This window comes from Chiroxiphia lanceolata, chromosome Z (assembly GCF_009829145.1).
Source record: "Chiroxiphia lanceolata isolate bChiLan1 chromosome Z, bChiLan1.pri, whole genome shotgun sequence".
NCBI classification, from domain to species: Eukaryota; Metazoa; Chordata; class Aves; order Passeriformes; family Pipridae; genus Chiroxiphia; species Chiroxiphia lanceolata.
In genome coordinates this window covers 62,956,742-62,975,771 of record NC_045671.1, presented here as the reverse complement: position 1 = coordinate 62,975,771, position 19,030 = coordinate 62,956,742, and the positions used below count along the sequence as shown (strand labels likewise).

Genomic DNA, 19,030 nt, shown 5'->3' with positions numbered 1-19,030 from the left:
AATGAAGATTTTAAAGGGTGCTGAACAAGGGTCTCTTCACTTGATAATCCCACTGGCAACATAAATGATAACATTTTACATAATCTAATGTTAAGCATCCATGTGTAATTATAAAAAATAAGCTAAAAAGACTCTAAAATTAATTAGGGAAGAGAGTAAAGTGAGTTGAAATTCAGTTACCTGAACTGCCCTTGTGCAAGCACCTGAAAGCACAAGCTTTCCATTAGCATGAGACAGATGGATTTAGTAGCTTTGACAAAATACGAGACAGTAATAATTACCACTTAATAGTTACCTTAGTATGACAAACTGCATTTTGTAGGCCTTCTTTTCTGAAACTTGAATATAGGTAAAAATGTGATGAATGTGGTATCCTTATAAAAGAACACGAAGTTTGTTTGTTTTTTTTTAGCTCCCACTGCCTTTAGTGCATGTTCAGTTGTACATGTGGAAGATAAATGCATAATTTTCATATTGTGGAATAATTTCCATGTTTTCAGATATTTGCTTCTTTGTCATTCGCCCAGTAGTGTTTGTGGAGTTGTTAGCTAAACTGAAACTTGTGGAATTCAGACTCTAGTTTCAGAAAGCATTTGGTGACTTAAATCTGGGGAAGTGTCTTAGTTTTCTTGGCTTAGAACAGAACTCCTGTACTGTTCTCAAAATAATCATATGCTCATAAAATTCGTAACTTATTTGATCTAAAAGAGAACCTTTTTATTTATAGGTTTGGTTTTCTTTTCTCTTTGACTGTGTTTCAACTAGTAATAATGCTTATATGTGTATTTCATTTGCAGTTCAGCATGCTAGCTCATTCTGTCTAGAAAATGAGGCAGGATGTATTTAGAGACCTAGCCAAGAACAGTGTAGCACATCTGTAGACTTGTGTGGTCGTGAAGCTGTGGTACTAGACTGTGCCATTTAGCGCGAGGAGACAGGTACTCCACATCTGAAGGCTTCTTTTTGTATCACTTCTTGCTGCCAAAATTTCAACCATCTCTGACTGAAGATAGAGTAAATCTACTTCAGGACATTGTTGTTAATCACCGTTATGTGGGCATTTCTTTCAAACTTGATCCAACTGCCTTACTGTGAAGCTTACATATTGGTTGAAAGCCTGATCCTCTTACACATCTTTTCCCAAAATATCTGTGCTCCTGCTTGGACTGTGACTGGCAACTATCTGTCATGTGGTAGGGTTTCTTTATGGTCAGCATTACAGCCTCACAGAGTACAATTCTTCAGATCTTACTATGTGACCCTTAAAAAATTTCATAGACTTTTACAGTCTAGAGTATTGTAGTCTAGTCTCCAGTACACTGTGAGGGACAGTTGTGTAGAGGAAGGCTCATGTTTCTGTGTCCTGTCCTGTCAGCTTTAGTCTTATGGAAACAGGTGTACCTTATTTAATTTTGCGGATTTCTTCTTACCCTCTGAAAATTATTTTTCAGATCCTTTGAAGTGTTGTTTCATACCTGTTCTGCATATAAAGCAGATATAAAAAGCAACACACAATTGAACAGGTGTCTAGAACTGTAGTTTAAAAAACTGCCTGGAAGTTGAGTACTTCCAGAAGATTGTACTTATGTTTGCAACTGAAGTTTGTATGGAGAGCTTCAGTTGTTAACATGGAAATTTCTCTTGCATATTCTGTTTTCATTGAAGTAGTGTGGTAATAAATGCAAAGGATTCTGGGTTGGTCACAAAAATAGGAAAAAAAAATGTATGGAGTTGGACATGATGTCATCAAAGCATGCTTATGTTGTTCACCATGGTAACATTGGTCATAATTTAGTGTATACCATGTATATATATGTAGTCAGTGCAGTGTTAGGAGACTGTGTTGTAGTATCTGTGCTGTCAGATACTTGGTTATGGAGCACTCTCCTGCAGTGCAGAGAAACTGAGGAAACACTTGAGACAGTGCTGAATTACAGTCTACCCAAACAGCTGAGACCATGAGTGGGAAAAGGATTTTTCTTTCTGTAGGTTAGGTGCCCTGTTTCAGCAGAGCATGGGTGAAACAATGATGGCCCTTATGCTAGCTGTGACTTTTACAGCAATCTCTTGGTGATCAAGGGAAAGCTATTTGTGTCCTGAGTGGAAGCAATATGAAGTGTGTTGTTTGACTGGCTGCTTGAATCTAGAATATATGAAAATTATTAACCTATGTAGTGTTCTCTACCTCTGTCATACTAGTGTAAATGTTACTATCTGGCAAGAGCAGAGCTGTTGGAAACCTATGCTAGGCTGGCAGTTTCTTTCAAGTCTCTTGTCACTGTTACTTAGAGCAGTGTTAGCTTTCTCTCGAACCCGAAATATTTTACTTACCTTATTGCAAGACTAGTTCTAGGGTATTTAAACTAGCCTTTCAGGAATATGGGCGAAAAGTATGGTCATATACTTATGCCTTAAACTGAGACTTTTAATCTGAGACGTTTTGCTGCCTTAAGGTAGGACACAAACTTGGCAGGTCATTTTCCTTTTTCTTTATGTCCCAGAGGAAGCTAGAGGAGAAAAAAACCACGACATATCTGTGAAGCGGCTTAGTCTTCCAAGTTACTTTATTTGGAATGTAGAAAGTTTTAAGAAGTCCCATGACAAAGAAAGAAAAAAGAAAATTTTGAGGATGGTAGGGCAGTGAGTAGCTGGAATTTCAGGTATTTGCTTGTATAGTAGAAGTGCCTAATACAGGGAGGACCGCATGAATGAACGGAGTGCTGCAACTTTTGTCACTTGGCAAAAGAGCTTTGCTAGTCTTGTGGAACACCCCAGCGGTTACTCCAGTGTGTTCGATATTTTCAGTCCTCTAGCACTCTAATCCATGAGATGTTTTTGCAAGGTTTTGAATGCAGTTGGGTGGGAGAATAATTTGGCAGCTAAAGGAGGAGCTAGCTGAAGCTGCCTGCTCTTTTTGGTGTATAGAGTCTGTGAGATGCAGGGGTACTTGCTAACAGCTGCTAAGTGGTGTGTTCTGAGAAAGGAATGAGTTTTGTCGGCCTGACAATAGAACAGGGATGTGGACAAAAAGTGTTGCTTGGCAAACTGTGTCTTGCCAGCAGAATGCCTTGTGCAGAACTTGACTAAAATCAACGATAAAACCAAGTGGCATTGGAGGCAGTATTTATATATAGTGACTGTTTGATCTCTTCTCTGGAGCGACTTCCTTTAAGACCTTGAAGCATAGCTTTTCGGGGGGGGCATGAAAGAATTGTTCTTAACATCACCTTCTTAATTTTCAAGATAGTACATGTTTTCAACTCTGCAGATGTTAAAATGCAGTCTCTGATATGGGCTAGGGACTTGGTGTGCTGTAGCACAAAGTTAATAAATAATTTGGAATTTTGTGTGCTTGTTGGAGAAGAGTGCAGCAAGAGTGTTGGTCTACTTAACCATCTTGGGTGGTTAAAGTACTGTCCTGTTTGGACTGCAGGAACAGTCCTGAAGGAGTTAGGTTTCAAACAAGCCTTATGTGCGGATCCAGAGCCCTGCTAATAGTCTTATATCTATTAAGGGAGATTGGAATTAAATGTTCTTTAAGATCCCTTCCAACCCTGGCCATTCCATGATTCTGTGAAGATTCCGTGAGACTGTATCCTGTAGTTACTTTTCTCTGATTCTGCGTATTGCTGTTTAATGTTATTGAAAAGGATTTAGGGGCATTTACTGTGCCTTTACATAGCAAACTGCGTGATTTATTGCACTTTGCATGTCTCCTGGAAATGAGTCATAGAAACAGGTGAGGATTAAGAAAATTGTTTCATCTTGTGTTATGCAAGATAGCACCTGATTGTCTTTGCACTTACACATGCTTTTCACTGTTCTGCAGGCAAAACACTGTTTTGACCTTTCAGAAGTTTATTTATCAGGCTTTGTTTTTACAAGTAAAAAAGGTAGAAAAGTCCTGTTTGACTAAACCTGCATGCTTGCTTCCAGGGATTCGTTCTTACTGCCAACATCACGGATGCAAGTTATTTGTAAAATGATTGTTCATATGTATATTAAGCGGAGTTAATGGGCTGATCTCAAGGTACAGCATAAGCAGAGACTTAATGGTTTAATAATGGAACTCTTTTTCTATGACTGAATACGGTTAGGGACCTTTCTGAATGTAGTGAATCAGAAGATCTTCATTAAATCACTTTACTTTACCCCAAGCACTGTGCTTTTTAATGGGGATTATTGTGATACACATTCTCTTGCACTTCTCTGCAAACAGATTCACTCTTGTCAGTGGTTCCAATAACTTCCAAAAAGCCCGTGAAAACCTTCGGTCTTGAAAACTGGCATTAATCCTATAGTGATGGGGAGTAGCTTGTGTGTTCTTAGCAAAGGTAGTGCTCTTTGCTTCCACATTGGGAATCACCTGGCTGCCTGTCTGGCATATCTTATCACTGCTCACCTTTTCATATGTTTTTGTAGGTATGTATTGCTGTTATGTCATAGTGATTTTAGGCCAACTGTTTGAATAAATGTTAATTCTAGTGGAAGCTAGTGTGTGTTAGAGACTTACAGTGATCTGAAGTTTTTACAGTGTAAGTGCCTTTCAGGGTAACTGTGCTCTGAGATTAGAGCAAAGTATTTATAATAATGAAGGCATGATTCAGTGAAGTCTACCTCGATATGGGTACACCTGCACACCCTGAAGCCCTTTCACTCCAAGGATGTCATGTGAAGTATAAGGGCTGGACAGAAAGTAGATACTTCCTTTCAGCCTGCACAGGCTGAGTGGTAAGTGGTAAGACCTCAAGGCGCAGATGATTTACTGGGTTCATGGTTGGTCCATTATGTGTTGATGCAGCCAGTATATTGAGTTACAGAAGCAAGACCTTAACATACATACAAGGAACTTTCTTTAGCTTCATGTATTTATTTTCTATTATATATATATATATATATATACATATATATATATATATACACACATCTTATTTTCTTCTATCACGGTACACTTCAACTGTCAATTACAATGAAAATTTGCCAGATTGCCATTATGGTTTTCTGTACACAACTGCAGAAAAGGATTTATTATACTATTGTCTATGGAATTTTTGTCTTCCTGGAGTATACCAAGTCAGAGTAGAAGTAGCTAGAAGGCTGTAGAATGCAACAGAAAGAAGCAGAATATGCAAACTTCTGGTTTTAGTGACCTGATGCTTTAATCTACAATAAAAAGAAAATATCTGATAGGGCTTAGATCCTGCATTTCGTTTTATACCTTTAACAGTTTCTGTAAATGTACAACAGTTATCAAAGGCACAGCCATGTTAACTTCAAGATTTCTACACTATTGACCAGCTGTTTCAGTTACTGTGTAGCTACCTTTTCTTTCTTACTTGAGACATTTGGTAGAACTGAATAAAACAGAAAGATATTTGTAATCTGAATTTCTTTCCTGTCTTTGGACTTTTTGGAGCTATTGAAGGTAAAAGTTGCTAGCTTTCTTCTGGTCTTTCTAGTACCTGTGGCTTCATGCAGGTTAAACCAAAGCCCTTTTTGAAATGCACTTGAAGCCTAATAATGCTGCATAATGGTAAATGAAGTTTTGCATCTATAGCAAGATGCAGTGATTATCCCACTTCCCCCCTCCTCCCCACCCCGTTTTAAAATTAAAAAAAAAAAATGCCTTACCAAAAAATTTTGCTGTGTTTGTGTAAGAATTAACTTGTGGAGACATACTTGAGTTTCAAGTAATGAAAACTTCAGCTTTACTCAGGATATTCTTTTCTTGTATGTATTTACCAATTGCAAGGCCAAATGTTTTTTTCTTGCTACTCAGTCTTGCAGATTAGTAGTTGTTCTTGTTTGTTAATTAGAGCTGTTAAAATTGGAAGGATGGTCCCTTCAGACAAATGTGGCAGGACTGACTTTTTGAGTTGACAGTTAAGACTTATGTGAGGGAAAGAAAGGATGTTTTGAGTACAATTTATCACCTTGTTACTGTTTTTCAATCATCACTAAGGACCAGAAAAAAAAACCACCTTACAAAGCAATACTGGAAGTTAGCTTCTGAAAAATGTTCCCTAGAAGGGGGAAATATTTTTCAAACTTGGGATCATAGCATGTTTCAAGAAATCTTTCAAAGCTCTGAGATTAAGTGGCAAATAGAGTCTGAAAGAAACAAAACAACTCCCACAAAATAGTATATGTTACTGTGAAGTTTGGGAAAAGAATTTATGTTCAAGTATGTTCTGGTTTCAGCTGGAAAAGAATTCATTTTTCTCACTGGGTGTTAGAGCGCTGTGTTTTGGAATCAGTATGAGAATAACGTTGATAGCATACTGATGTTTTCGCTTTTGCAGAGCAGTGCTTACCCTGAGTCAAGGACGGTTCAGTCTCTTGCTCTGCCAGTGAGCAGGTGTTGGAAACATAACCGGGATAGGGGACCTGAACCAGCCAAAGGGATATTTCACACCACAGAACCTCATGTGCAGAATATAAATTGGAGGAGCTACCTGGAGTGGGGGCCGATCACGTTTAGGGGACAGGATTTGGCATCAGCCAGCAATTGTGTTATCCATCACTTATTTTTCTCGGGGTTTATCTCCTTTTTCCTTTAGTGCCATTAATATTGGTATTATATTTTACTTTGTTTCAGTTATTAAACTGTTCTTCACTTACAAGTTGGTTTTTTTTTTATTCTCCTCCCCATGTCAGGGTGAGTGAGTGACTGCTTATTGTTTACTTGCCAGCTGGGTTTAAACCACAACAAGGCTTTACACCACTTTTATACTTGGATGAACAAATTACTTCAGGTTTTGAAACACCCCAGCAGTAGAACAAAGTGCTTAATGTCCACTTGGCTATTTAAGGTGACTGGTTGTTACAGCAGGGCAGAATATTTAACACTGCTGGCTGTATTCCTGACAATTGACTGTAAAAGACAAAACTCTAGGTACCTAAAACACGTTACTACTAATTGTGGTAAAAATTAAAGGGTAAAGCTAACTTTATATCTGACCCTTCGAAAGTCATTCTATAGATTCATTCTATAGATCCCTCTCCTGAAACACTTTGGCACTGTATTAAAAACAGCATCCTGCAGTCCTCTGAAGAATCCTTGGGGTTCTCCTTTGAGAAGAACAAGGACTGGTTTGATGAAAACAATCAAGAGATCCAGGAATTGTTGAGGAAGAAGAGATCCACTCACCAAGCACACCTTGTACTGCCATCCTGTCACATAAGAAAAACAGCTTTTCGTCTTGCATGCAGCAGGCTCCAGCAGAGACTCCGTGACATCCAGAACAAGTGGTGGATCGATCTAGCTGAAAAAACTCAATTATGCGCAGATACAGGTGATCACAGAGGATTCTATGAGGCCCTGAAAACAGCCTACATACCAGGTCCAAAGCCCCCTACTCAGCGCTGATGGTCAAACACTTCTAACAGATAAAACCTCCATTCTGAATCGATGGTCTGAACACTTTCAGACTCTCTTCAGTACCAACCCTGTAGTCCAAGACTCAGCAATTCAGTCCATCCCACAACAACCGGTGAAGAATGAATCGGATATTGCCCCCACTTTGGGAGAAACTCTTAAGGCCATACAGCAGGTGAAAATCGGCAAGGCAGCTGGGAGTGATGGAATTCCACCTGAAGTCTGGAAATGTGGGGGCCAAGCACTCCGTGCTAAATTTCACAAGTTTGCGGTGCGCTGTTGGGAACTCGGCAAACTACCATCGGACCTTGGTGTTGCAGCCATCATCACTTTGTATAAGAAGGAAGGAGTTAAGTCAGACTGTTCAAATTACCGTGGTATTATTCTGCTCTCCGTTGCAGGCAAAATCCTGGCAAGAATACTCTTGAACAGACTAATACCCACTATAGCAGAAGGAATTCTACCTGAAAGCCAATGTGGTTTCAGAGCCAACAGCAGTACCACAGACATGGTGTTTGCTCTCAGCAGCTGCAAGAGAAGTGTAGGGAACAGAACAAAGGTCTCTGTGTAACCTTTGTTGATCTCACCAAGGCTTTCGATACCATGAGCAGAAAAGGTCTGTGGCAGATTTTGGAACGTTTAGGATGTCCCCCCAAGTTCCGTAAAATGATCATCTCACTCCATGAGGATTGGCACAGCCAAGTCAGATATGGCAATGCACTTTCTGAGCCCTTTCTAATAAAGAATGGTGTGAAACAAGGCTGCGTTCTTGCACCAACCCTATTCAGTCTTTTTCAGCATGATGCTCCAAAAGGCCTTGATGATCAGGACACTATCTACATTCAGTATTGTACTGATGGAAGCCTTTTCAACCTAAGGCAACTGAAGGCCCACACCAAGACCTTAAACCATCTTGTCCGGGAGCTGCTTTATGCTGATGACGCCGCCCTTGTCGCCCACACAGAAGCAGCCCTGCAGCGTTTAACATCCTGCTTTGCAGATGCTGCTGAGCTCTTTGGGCTGGAAGTCAGTTTAAAGAAGACAGAAGTTCTCTATCAACCCGCACCTCAGGAAGTCTTCCAACAACCCCATATCACCACTGGCAAATCAGAGCTCAAATCAGTCCAGCAGTTTAATTACCTAGGTAACCCCATCTCCTCAGATGGTAAAATTGATGGAGAGATAGACAAGAGGTTAGCAAAGGCATACAGTGCCTTCGGAAAGCTTCATAAAAGAGTTTGGTGAAATAAACACTTGGAGAAGAGTACCAAGATCAGTGTTTACAGACCCATAGTACTGTCTACTCTTTTATATGGATCTGAATCATGGGTCATCTACCGCCACCACCTGCAACTCCTCGAACGCTTCCATCAATGCTGCCTCCGTACAATCCTAAACATCCACTGGTCAGATTATGTGACTAATACGTCTGTTCTAGAACAAGCAGCAGTCACAAGCATTGAGGCCATGTTACTGAGAACACAGCTGCGATGGGCAGGGCACATCTCCAGGATGAAGGACCAACCACCGCCTCCCTAAGATCTTGCTTTATGGTGAACTTACCACTGACTGCTGCAAGAGAGCAGATACAAGGACTCCCTGAAATAACATCTCAGCCTTGGCCATATCGATCTTCATCCCTGGTCTGTTCTGGCCTCTGACTGGGAGGTGGAGACACACCATCTGTAACGCTGCTGCTTCTTTTGAGAACACACACAGGATCACTCTTGAGGAGAAAAGACAACACAGAAAGAATCGTGCCTTGCAAAATATTTCACCTAAGGAGTCTTTCTGCTGTGCCTTTTGCAACCAGACTTGTCTATCTCGTATTGGCCTTTTTAGCCACCAGCATGCTTGTAACAAATGTAGGTAGAGCCCTCCCCAAAATCTTCATTCGCAAAGCCTAGCCATGAAAAAAAAATGAAAAAGGCTAGCTTTAAAAAAAGTACTTGATTTGGCAATTTTTGTGGTATTTTTTTCACCTTGTAGTGGTAAGGAGCTTCTAATTGTAATATGACAAGTTAGTTTTTAAGAAAGCATGCATGTCTGGGTCAGTTATTATTACAAGAAGCAGTAACAGGCAGGATTGTCAGTGTTCAACCTCCTGTAGTGTCCATAAGCAAATGGTGTTTCTTTTGCTTGTGCAACAGCATACCCCTTTTCATTCAACTCTTACTTTGAACTCTGCTTTTTCGAGTTGAGAATTTCCTATTTTGACATGGTGTCTCTGTTTGTAACCTTCAGTTAATGTCTCTCCTGGCTTACTGTTTTTGTGGAAAAAGTGATTACCTGGTATCATTAATTATCTATTCTGTATCGCCTGCAGACCTCAAAGTAATGTTGAAGAATTCCAGACAAGATGCAGGATTATCTGTGTACTTTCGTAATGTAATCGGTTGCTTCCAAAAGTTAGCTTGCTCAGCCCTTGCATTGGGTATTTGATAGCTCTGATGGGAAATGGCAGCCAAGGACTCCCTCGTGTGGTGGGTGTCCCAAGCTTCCAAAGGCATCGTGCTGCATTGTCAAAAGGCGACTGTTCTGGTTCGTGCGACCAGAGAGTGAGTGTTGAAATAATGCGAGTGGCTGACTGCAGGAAGAAATGCAGCAATGGAAACTCTTCCAGTACAAAGTTGCTGGGTTTTTTAACACCTGTTGATCGTCTGATAATACCATTGCATACCAATGCAGAAGTATTGGGGAGGGGAAATGTACCAGCTGTGTACTCAAGCACAGATAAAGTTCTACAGTACTGGCTCTGGATTTTGTCAGGGAGGACAAGCTTCTTAGTCATGCGTGTAGGAAAATTGTCTTCAGCAGTAGCTATTTAGAGAGAGAAATCATGAGAACACATATTTTAGTAGCCAGCTGGATGGCAGGAGACACCAGGAGCTGGTGTAATATTGGCCAGAAATTTCTGGCATCAAACTTGATGCTTCTGCCCAAAAATTATTCAGAGAAGATCTAGAATACCAAGATGCTTTAATCAGTCATGAAACAAAACTACTATGTTAATCAGCTGCTCTCCAGTCATGGTGTTATGCAGAAAGCAATATCCATTCTTTTCAGGAGCTATAAAATATTGCAGGACTACTGAAAATGCGGCACTTAAATTCACTGTGCTTCTATGAGGGATTTTGCCTACTCTTGAAAGGACTTATTTAACAGTTGTTTGGTTAAACATCATATTTGTCTGCCTTTCAAGCCTTGAGCACTTTCAGGCAAACTCAAGAGTTCAGGTAACTGAACTCTCTTAGAATGGTTTGGGTTGGAAGGGACCTTGAAGATCATCTAGTTCCAATCCCCCTTCCATAGGCAAGGAAACCTTCCACTAGACCAGGTTATTAAAAGCCCCATCCAGACTGACCTTGAACATCTCCAGGAATGGGGCAGCCTGTTCCAGCACTTCACCACCCTCACAGTAAAGAATTTCTTCCTTTCACCTTATGTAACCCCAACCTCTTTCAGTTTAAAGGTGTTTCCCCTTGACCTATCACTACATACCCTTGTAAAATGTCACTCTCCAGCCTTCTTTTAGGCTCCCTTTAAGTACTTGAAGGTGCCATAAGGTCTCCCAAAGGTCTCCTAAGAGTCTTATCTTCTCCAGGTGAACAAACCCATCTCTTTCAGCCTGTCCTCATAGGAGAGGTGCTGCAGAATCACCTCCCTTGCCCTGCTCTTCATGCTTCTTTTGATGTAGCTCAGGATACCATTAGCTTTCTGGGCTGCACCTGCACGCTGCTGGGTCATGTCCAGCCTCACTTCCACCAGCACCCCCACATCCTTCTTGGCAGGGCTTAATCCATTCTTTGAGCAGCCTGTACTTGTCCTTGGGACTGCCCCAATCCAGGTGCAGGACCTTGCACTTGGCCTTGTTGAATTTCATGAGGTTTGTGCAGACACACCTTTTGAGCCTGTCCAGATCCCTCTGGATGGCATCCCTTGCCTCCACCGTGTTACTGGTACCACAGAGCTTGGTGTTGTTGGCAGACTTGCTGAGGATCCCATGGTCTGCGTTGCTGACAGAGTTAAACGGTGGTGGTCCCGGTACTGACCCCTGAGGAGCATTGCTTGGCACTTGTTGTAGGCCTCTATTTGGACACTAAGCCATTGATTCTTTGAGTGTGACCATCCAACCAATTCCTTATCCACCAAATCCATGTCTCTCCAGCTTACAGACAAAGATGTTCTGTGGGACAGTATCAAACTTTTTTGTGAAACTACAGATAGGTGAAGTCAGTCGCTCTTCCCTCGTCCACCAGCATTTTAACCCTGTTGTAGAAGGCTTCCAGATTTGTTAGGCATGATCTGCCCTTAGGGAAGCCATGTTGCCTTAGCATGGTTTCCAGAAGGATCTGCTTCGTGATCTTCTCAGGCACAAAGATGAGACTGACCAGCCTGTAGTTCTCCTACTTTATCATATCATTATTTCCCTTTCTGAAAATGGAGCTTATGTTTTCACTTCTCCAGTCAGTGGGAACTTCATCAGACTGCCACAACTTGTCAGATATTATGGAAAGTAGCTTAGCCACTTCTTCCACCAGTTCCCTTAGGACCCTTGGGTGTATCCTGCTAAGTCCCATGGACTTGTGCACCTTGAGGTTCCCTAGATGGTCTTGAACTTGCTTTCCTACAGTCAGTGATTCTTCATTCTCCTAGTCCCTGCCTTTGCCTTCTGCCAGTTGGGTAGTGTGGCTAAAGCACTTGCCAGTGAAGGCTGGGACAAAAAAATTTCCAGTACCTCAGACTTTCCCATATCCCTGATAACCAGGTCTTCATTCCAGAGAGGACCCTCATTTTCCCTAGGCTTCTTTTTGTTAGCAGTATACCTGTAGAAGCTTTTCTTGTTCTCGACATCTTCAGTTCCAGAGAGGACCCTCATTTTCCCTAGGCTTCTTTTTGTTAGCAGTATACCTGTAGAAGCTTTTCTTGTTCTTGACATCCCTGGCCAGATTTAATTCTTTCCAGGTTTTAACTTTTACAGAATCGTAGAATTTGGCTACTTGGACAATATTCTGTGTTCCTCCTAGGCAACCTGTTCTTGCTTTGACCCTCTGCAGGCTTCCTTTTTGTGTTCAAGTTTGCTCCTTGTTCATCCATACGTGTCTCCTGACATTTTTGCCTGACTTCCTCTTTATTGGAATGTATCACTCCTGAGCTTGAAGGATGTGATCCTTGAATATTAAACAGGGTACTCTATTGTGCAGATCCCAGAAGAGGCCAAAATCTGTTCTCCTGTCTAGGGTAGTGAGCTTGCTGTGCACCTTCCACTCTGCCCAAAGGATCTTGAACTTCACTGATCTCAAACTCCACCATTTCATGGTCTCTGCAGCCCAATCTGCCCTTGAGCTTGACATTCCCCACCAACCCCTCCTCATTGGGAGAAAAAATCCAGCTTAGCACGTCTCCTTAATGGCTCTTCTGTCATTCAGAGAAGGAAGTTATCATCAGTGCATTCTGGGAACTCCTGGATTGTTCTGTGTTGTCCCTTCCTAAGGTACTGGGTTGGTTTAAGTCCCGCAGGAGAACCAGGGCTTGTGAACGCAAAGTTGCTCTGATCTGTCTGTAGAGGGCCTCATCAGCTCAGTCGTTCTGGCCTTATTATGCACCCTGCTGCCCTGTAGCGTTGAGTAAAGAGCACTTGAAGATGATACCTTTGCTGTTGCTATCTGAAACAGTATTTTTTACTTTTCTTGGTTCTGAAATGCCCACAGGCTTTAGGGAATATTGTTCCTGAAACTGAGTGATAGCTCATAGGTGGAAAACATAAAACAAACATTTTGCAGCATTTCAGCACTCCAGTGCCTGCTGTAACATAGGCTGCCGTTCTTTGGCCAGTGCACAAGGGAGCAGCTACACAGACAGTCCTCTGCATCAATCTAGTTACAGAAGTTTTCTCTTTTCAGGTGTTGTATTCCCACTTTATTTACTATCACGTGTTTTCCTGGTTTATGAGTATAGTAGTCAAAGGGAGAGGATCTCTTCAACTTTGCCATCAAAGAAGCTGTCTGATTTAAAGACTCTTGTCCTTTCTGAGCCCCCTTTTTTTGTTTTTTGACAGTACAGCAATGGAAGAATTAAGCTGTTATGGTCTATTAAAGCTTTAATAAGCTGTGGCTGTTGTAACTGCTTTCAAAGAGAAAAATGAAGGAAATTATTGTTGGAAAGTATACTTATTGTTGCAAGAGAAGTTGTCAGGCAGGCAGATGTTCAGAAAATATTTGAATTGTTGACCTGATGTGGTTGGGCTAAATGGCTTGATCTGTGTAACTTTTTAACATAAAAGTAGAATCTTTATTAGAGGTTTGTGGGAAAGAACACAGTGTGCTTAGTGGGGATAGATAATGAAGTCTGGAATGTCTTACAGGTTTTTTTGTTTTCAAACAGGGACTCAAATACATGGGAACATAGGTTCTGGAGTTACCCGAGAAACAGAAGCTTAGACACAGAAAGAATTATTTGAAAAGAATAAACTGCTAAGACATGGTAATTGTGTATGGATTATCTAAGGAGAGTAAAGCCCTTGTCATCTTACCATGCATCTATACCTTCAACTGTTCATTTCTATTTACAGGTGCTACCCTCAGTCCTGTTGAGGCATAAATTGCTGCCTTGGATGGGTGATCACCACTAGCAGCCCAGCCCTTAAAACTGTCTTTCAGTAGACAGGCGGTAGCAAAGAGACACCACCATCTTTTAGAACTCACTTCATTTGAATCTAGAAAAATAATTTTGCCTCATACTGTAATCAGAATACACGGTCTTTAAATTGATAATGAAGTAGAGAGGGCTTTGTATGCTGAGAACAGCAGCAGACTCTGCAAAGAACAGTGATGAGCTGTGTTCACTGTGGAAGTGGACTACAGAGGAAATGTTTAGACTACAGTAACCAGCAGAAGAAAAACACCAGACGTGTCGCTTCATGCTCATAAACAATAATGTCCTATTAATTGTGGTATCTAGAGCAGTCTCTAGTCTTACATGACAGATTTCACTAGTTGATCTCCTAACACTGAAGTGGGGGATGCCTCAGGACACCTGGGCTGTTTTGTGCAACCAAGCACTTTATGCATGAATGCTTTTTCAGCAGGGGACTTCTCTAGGTAGTAAGATACATCAGTATTCAGAAAGCTCCAGGACTTAGTTTTTCTTTCTTTCATGTCACCAACTCTTATCTTTTATGAATAATTGGGTGGTAACAGGGCAATAAGAAAAATTACCTTGTCTCTAGATCTTATTCCTCCGAAGTTCATGAGAAGGCTTTGCATAGGTCATTAACAGTGATGAAGTGAAGTCAGCTGTCTTATAATTTCCTTTGAGCATTCAGTAATTCAGTGCTTCTCCTACATGGTGTAAATAACTGTACCTCATGGAAATGTACAGTGCAGTGACACATCTTTTTTGTATCCCACAGTCTTTCTGAGTTACCTTAAAGTAAAACTAGACTTGGCTTGGATTTTGCTAAATAATCAGTTAAGTTTCTTGATCTTTTTGTCATTTATTCGAGTCTTGTCTACAGTAATCCAACCTAGGTCTTCATCATGATTTTTATTTCTAAAATTGAGTTTTTGCAACAGGAATGTGCTGTAAACTTCTGCTTAAATATGTTGAAGCAGTTGCTGGAAATAACCGAGGAGTCCTTTCACATAAGTTGAGTTCTAGAGTGAAATTATTTTTATTCAGGAAGTTGAATTATTTTTTGTCAGGAGAATACTGGTTTAGAAATTCTATTGAAATGGCTGTATTCTGCTTTAGGGAAATTGCTGCTACTTTTAAAAGCAAAACTTTGAAAATGGACAGGTGTCACTTTTATCACATCTAGTTTACTTGACCTCTTTTTCTGTAGACAGCACTTCTTTGTGACTTTTTCTGGATATTGTATAGCAGAGAATTTTCTTTAGGCTTTTACAACTGTGTACATTATTTATAGTAAATGTTTACAAAACAACTTGGGCAGAATAAAAAGAATTTATTTGTGATTCTTTTCTGATAAGATTATCTGTGAATTACCCTGTGCATTTTTCATCATTTTTACTTTTCCTACTTTGGGTGACTGTTGTAATAATAATTTAGTTAACTGTTGCATTTTTCTGCACCATATTGTCTAATATTTGTAGTGTTCCAAGCATAAAATCTGGTAGAAAGTCTACAGAAACAGCTGTAAACAGGTCTATGAAGTAGCCACAAGAACTGTCAAAGAGAATAATCTCAACTGACAGTTTGAGCATGTAACTTCTGAAATATTGCTCACCTGCACATGAGCACCCTTGAAGGTGGTGAATGTGTTCTTCTTAACAGCACAAGTACAAATTCACAAAAAAGTAAGAAACTCTTGTCACTCCTTTGTTTAGGATAAGCTAAGTTTAATACTGCTTGTAAATCTGTTATGGCATAAAGAGCTGATGTGCTCAGGTAGTCAGTCTCTTGTCTGTGTTAAGGTTGAGTAGGCTGTAATTTTGAAGATCAGCAAAAGGCTAAACTGACTATTCAGAATACCTAAACATGTAATAGCACTTGAAAACACACTTGGAAACAAGTGTGTGTTGTGCAGGGGATTTCTGTCTTGGTGAGTGGAATTTGGTGCAGAAGAGGCACAGATGAAAGAGTCCAGAACTATTTTCTGTCATTGTTTGTCTTAACTGTAGAGTGTCTCCAGAAGAATGGTCATTAATTAAATCCTTTATAACAGCAGCGTATGCTCGTTGTCTGCAGTGGTCTGGGTGTTTTTAATGTGAAAAGTAGATCACCTCGACAGAGGGGTAGTAGAAATAACTTCTGCACATCTTTCTCTTCAGTTTGGAATTAATGAGTGGAACATCTTATCTGAAATAGCTTTCTCTTTTAGAATTTAACATATTTTAAGGTTGTGGTTTAAATGGGTTCCTTAGGAGATTAATAACAACACCTAAAATCAGCATTTCTATATTAGGATAAGACTGAAATAAGTCATGCACAAAAAGACATTCTCTCTTTTTTGGAGACAGTGTTGAGAAGAGTTCCTGCAGACGGTGGGAGTGATGGAGGTGACAGGTATAGAAATTGCTCTACTGTCATCAAACTAATAAGGAAAAAGTCACTTCCAAGACAAGAAACTTAGATATATCTAGGTAGAGGTGTAAATGAATACAGAAATGCTTCTGTATATTTCCATATGGTTTGTTACAGGAGCCTGAAATTGTTGAGGTTGAAGGCACTTCTGAAGATCATGTAGTCTAACTTCCTGCTCAGAACAGGGTTCTCTAGAACAAGTTGCTCACTACTTTATCCACTTCGGGTTTGGATTCTTTGTTGATGCATATATTAACCTATCTTCTGATTTCACCTGAGGAGGAGATAGAAAAGAATGGAGGCAGCTTTGGGGGGTGGGGTGGTGGTGGTGTCTGTGTTTCTTTGGTACCATGGTAGGCATAATTGGTACAAAACTGTGGATGCCAGAGGTGATGGGCTTGTTAGTAAGCCCTCTCTTGTCATAATGAATCAAGTACCAACTTCCCATCATGGTTTTGCATTACACATTGTTTAATACGTGCTGTACAGATACCATACAAGAACTTGATACAGCATAAGTTCTTTTTTGAAAATAAATTGCCATTTTTGCTTTATATAATGCTGTTTATCCTTTTATATTGTTCTGTACCCAAAATAATGTTTCTAATTAGCATTTTGTGAATTAGATATGTTGGATGCTTCTCTATAGCTATTTTTCTAAAAAATGGTCAAGAGTATGGGTGTGTCTCTGAAAAGGTTTGTGCTAATAAAAGGGTAATATTCTTAAGTGGTATACTATCACTATGTTAAAATTTTATACCTAATTGCATTCTTATGCACTAAAAGTACTTTTAAAGGAGAATGCTTGTTAGGGATGGCATACTATAGGTTTTGAAGTTGTTGAGAGGACTCTTATGCTGAACTCAAGTGTTTAATAAGTGCTTAGACAGAATGCATGGTTAGAAATGGGCTGTTGTTCAGAGATTAAGAGCTAATTAAAAATGCTTTATGTCCATCTGCCATCCGAATTTCCATCACTAAAACAACCTGAAAATAATGCATCTTTGACTGATATTTAACTCATAAACAGTTACTATTACCAGTTGTTTTGAATATTGTAATAAAAGAAGCCTTTAAACTCCTTGTTACTGAGAGGCTATATGTACTGTATGAATGACACCTGTAAAAATGTTTGGCTTCAGATTTGGCTCAAATTCTGACACTGAAGAACATTTTGAACTCACTTGTTTTTAAGTCTTCCATTGAACTGAATGTAGCCATTTCTGCATTGAACAGAGAAAGTACTGCAGTACACATGAACAGAGAAACTACTTAAAATCTGTGAGCCTTACTGGAAAATGTTGTGACCATTACAAATTTTGTATTTGTGTCTGGAGTAGATACCGTTCTTCAATACAAGCAATGTTTGCTTAGTGTGTCTATGTAACTTTAGAACAGTTAGCTACCCATTGTGTGGCACTGCAGTACTAATGATGACTTTTATTCCTTCTTTTTAATCAGGACAAAGCTTGGGTTATGGTTTTGTGAACTACGTTGACACCAAGGATGCTGAAAAAGCTATCAACACTCTGAATGGATTGAGACTTCAAACTAAAACAATAAAAGTATGTAGTGTTAATATGATTTAAAGAAACAGAATTGTTTTGAATTCCTGATTTGTTTTACTTTTTCAAGTGTAACAAGAATTCTGCTAATGTCAGTAGAATAGACTAGGACTTCATGAAGCAAATGTTAGTCCTTTCTAGTCTTCTTAGATTTGGAGAGTTAGATTACAATTCTTTTTTCTTGACATTCTGGATGTACGTTTGACTTTTTTTAACTGTCAAGTTATGTTGCATGCTTTAGGCGAAGAAATGCGATTTTGCATATTGTCTGAACACTGTGTGCTTCCTCCTTACCTTCTCAGAGATGGTATAAATTCCTTATTAATATTTCCTTTTTTAAGGTTGCTGGTTGTCTTGTTTCTCTTACAAATCCTTAAAATTAAATGCTGAAATGACTATTTCAGTTATCTATGAGTTAGTGGATTTCCAGGGCCCTAATCTCTAGGTCTCTAATGTTTGATATTCCTATCTTTTTCGGTTGTGTTGTAACTCTTCCTGCCCTTGTTTATTGAATTCAGTTTCTCTAATTTCTAAGAAACAGAAATCTTGAGAGTTGTTTTTCTTATCTACTGTTTTAATCCATTAATAGAAGAGTGAGGATACTCACTCATTTTATGATCCCTAAAAGGGGATGCCACTTCCTGTTTTCTAGAAATAAAATACGTTGAAAAGGTGAATTTGCAAATGGTAGCTTAAGCTTTTTTGTAAAGGTAGTGATATAAAAACCTCTTACCTGTTACTTTTTTTAAAAGGAACATCCTGTGGAAAGCTTTATGGAATACTTCATTGAATAATTTATAAAGTATCTTAAACTTTCAGATCCATACCTCCAAAGCAAGTCATAGCAGTCTTAGTCTTGTACCTGGTACCAGTTGTGTTGCCTTCTGATTTCACCTGAATATTAAAACATCAGAGTGAGTATACATTAATGTTGAAGGCACTTATAGGTGTGTTGGATACCTGAACCCTGCTCTGCTAGACAGTATGCCTCCTCATACTGTATGGTGCCCTCTGTGGCATAATTTATGGTTCTTTGCAATGT

General features: G+C 39.7%; 1 protein-coding gene across 18 annotated transcripts in view; it reads left to right on the top strand.

The window, feature by feature from the left end:
* ELAVL2 (ELAV like RNA binding protein 2) overlaps positions 1-19,030 on the top strand; it is a 112,217-nt gene that overhangs the window by 73,711 nt on the left and 19,476 nt on the right. For all 18 annotated transcript variants that reach the window (XM_032675412.1, XM_032675418.1, XM_032675411.1 and 15 more), the window contains one exon: positions 17,885-17,988. In XM_032675412.1, coding sequence (XP_032531303.1) covers positions 17,885-17,988 — 104 coding nt within the window. The remainder of the gene's footprint in view (positions 1-17,884; positions 17,989-19,030) is intronic.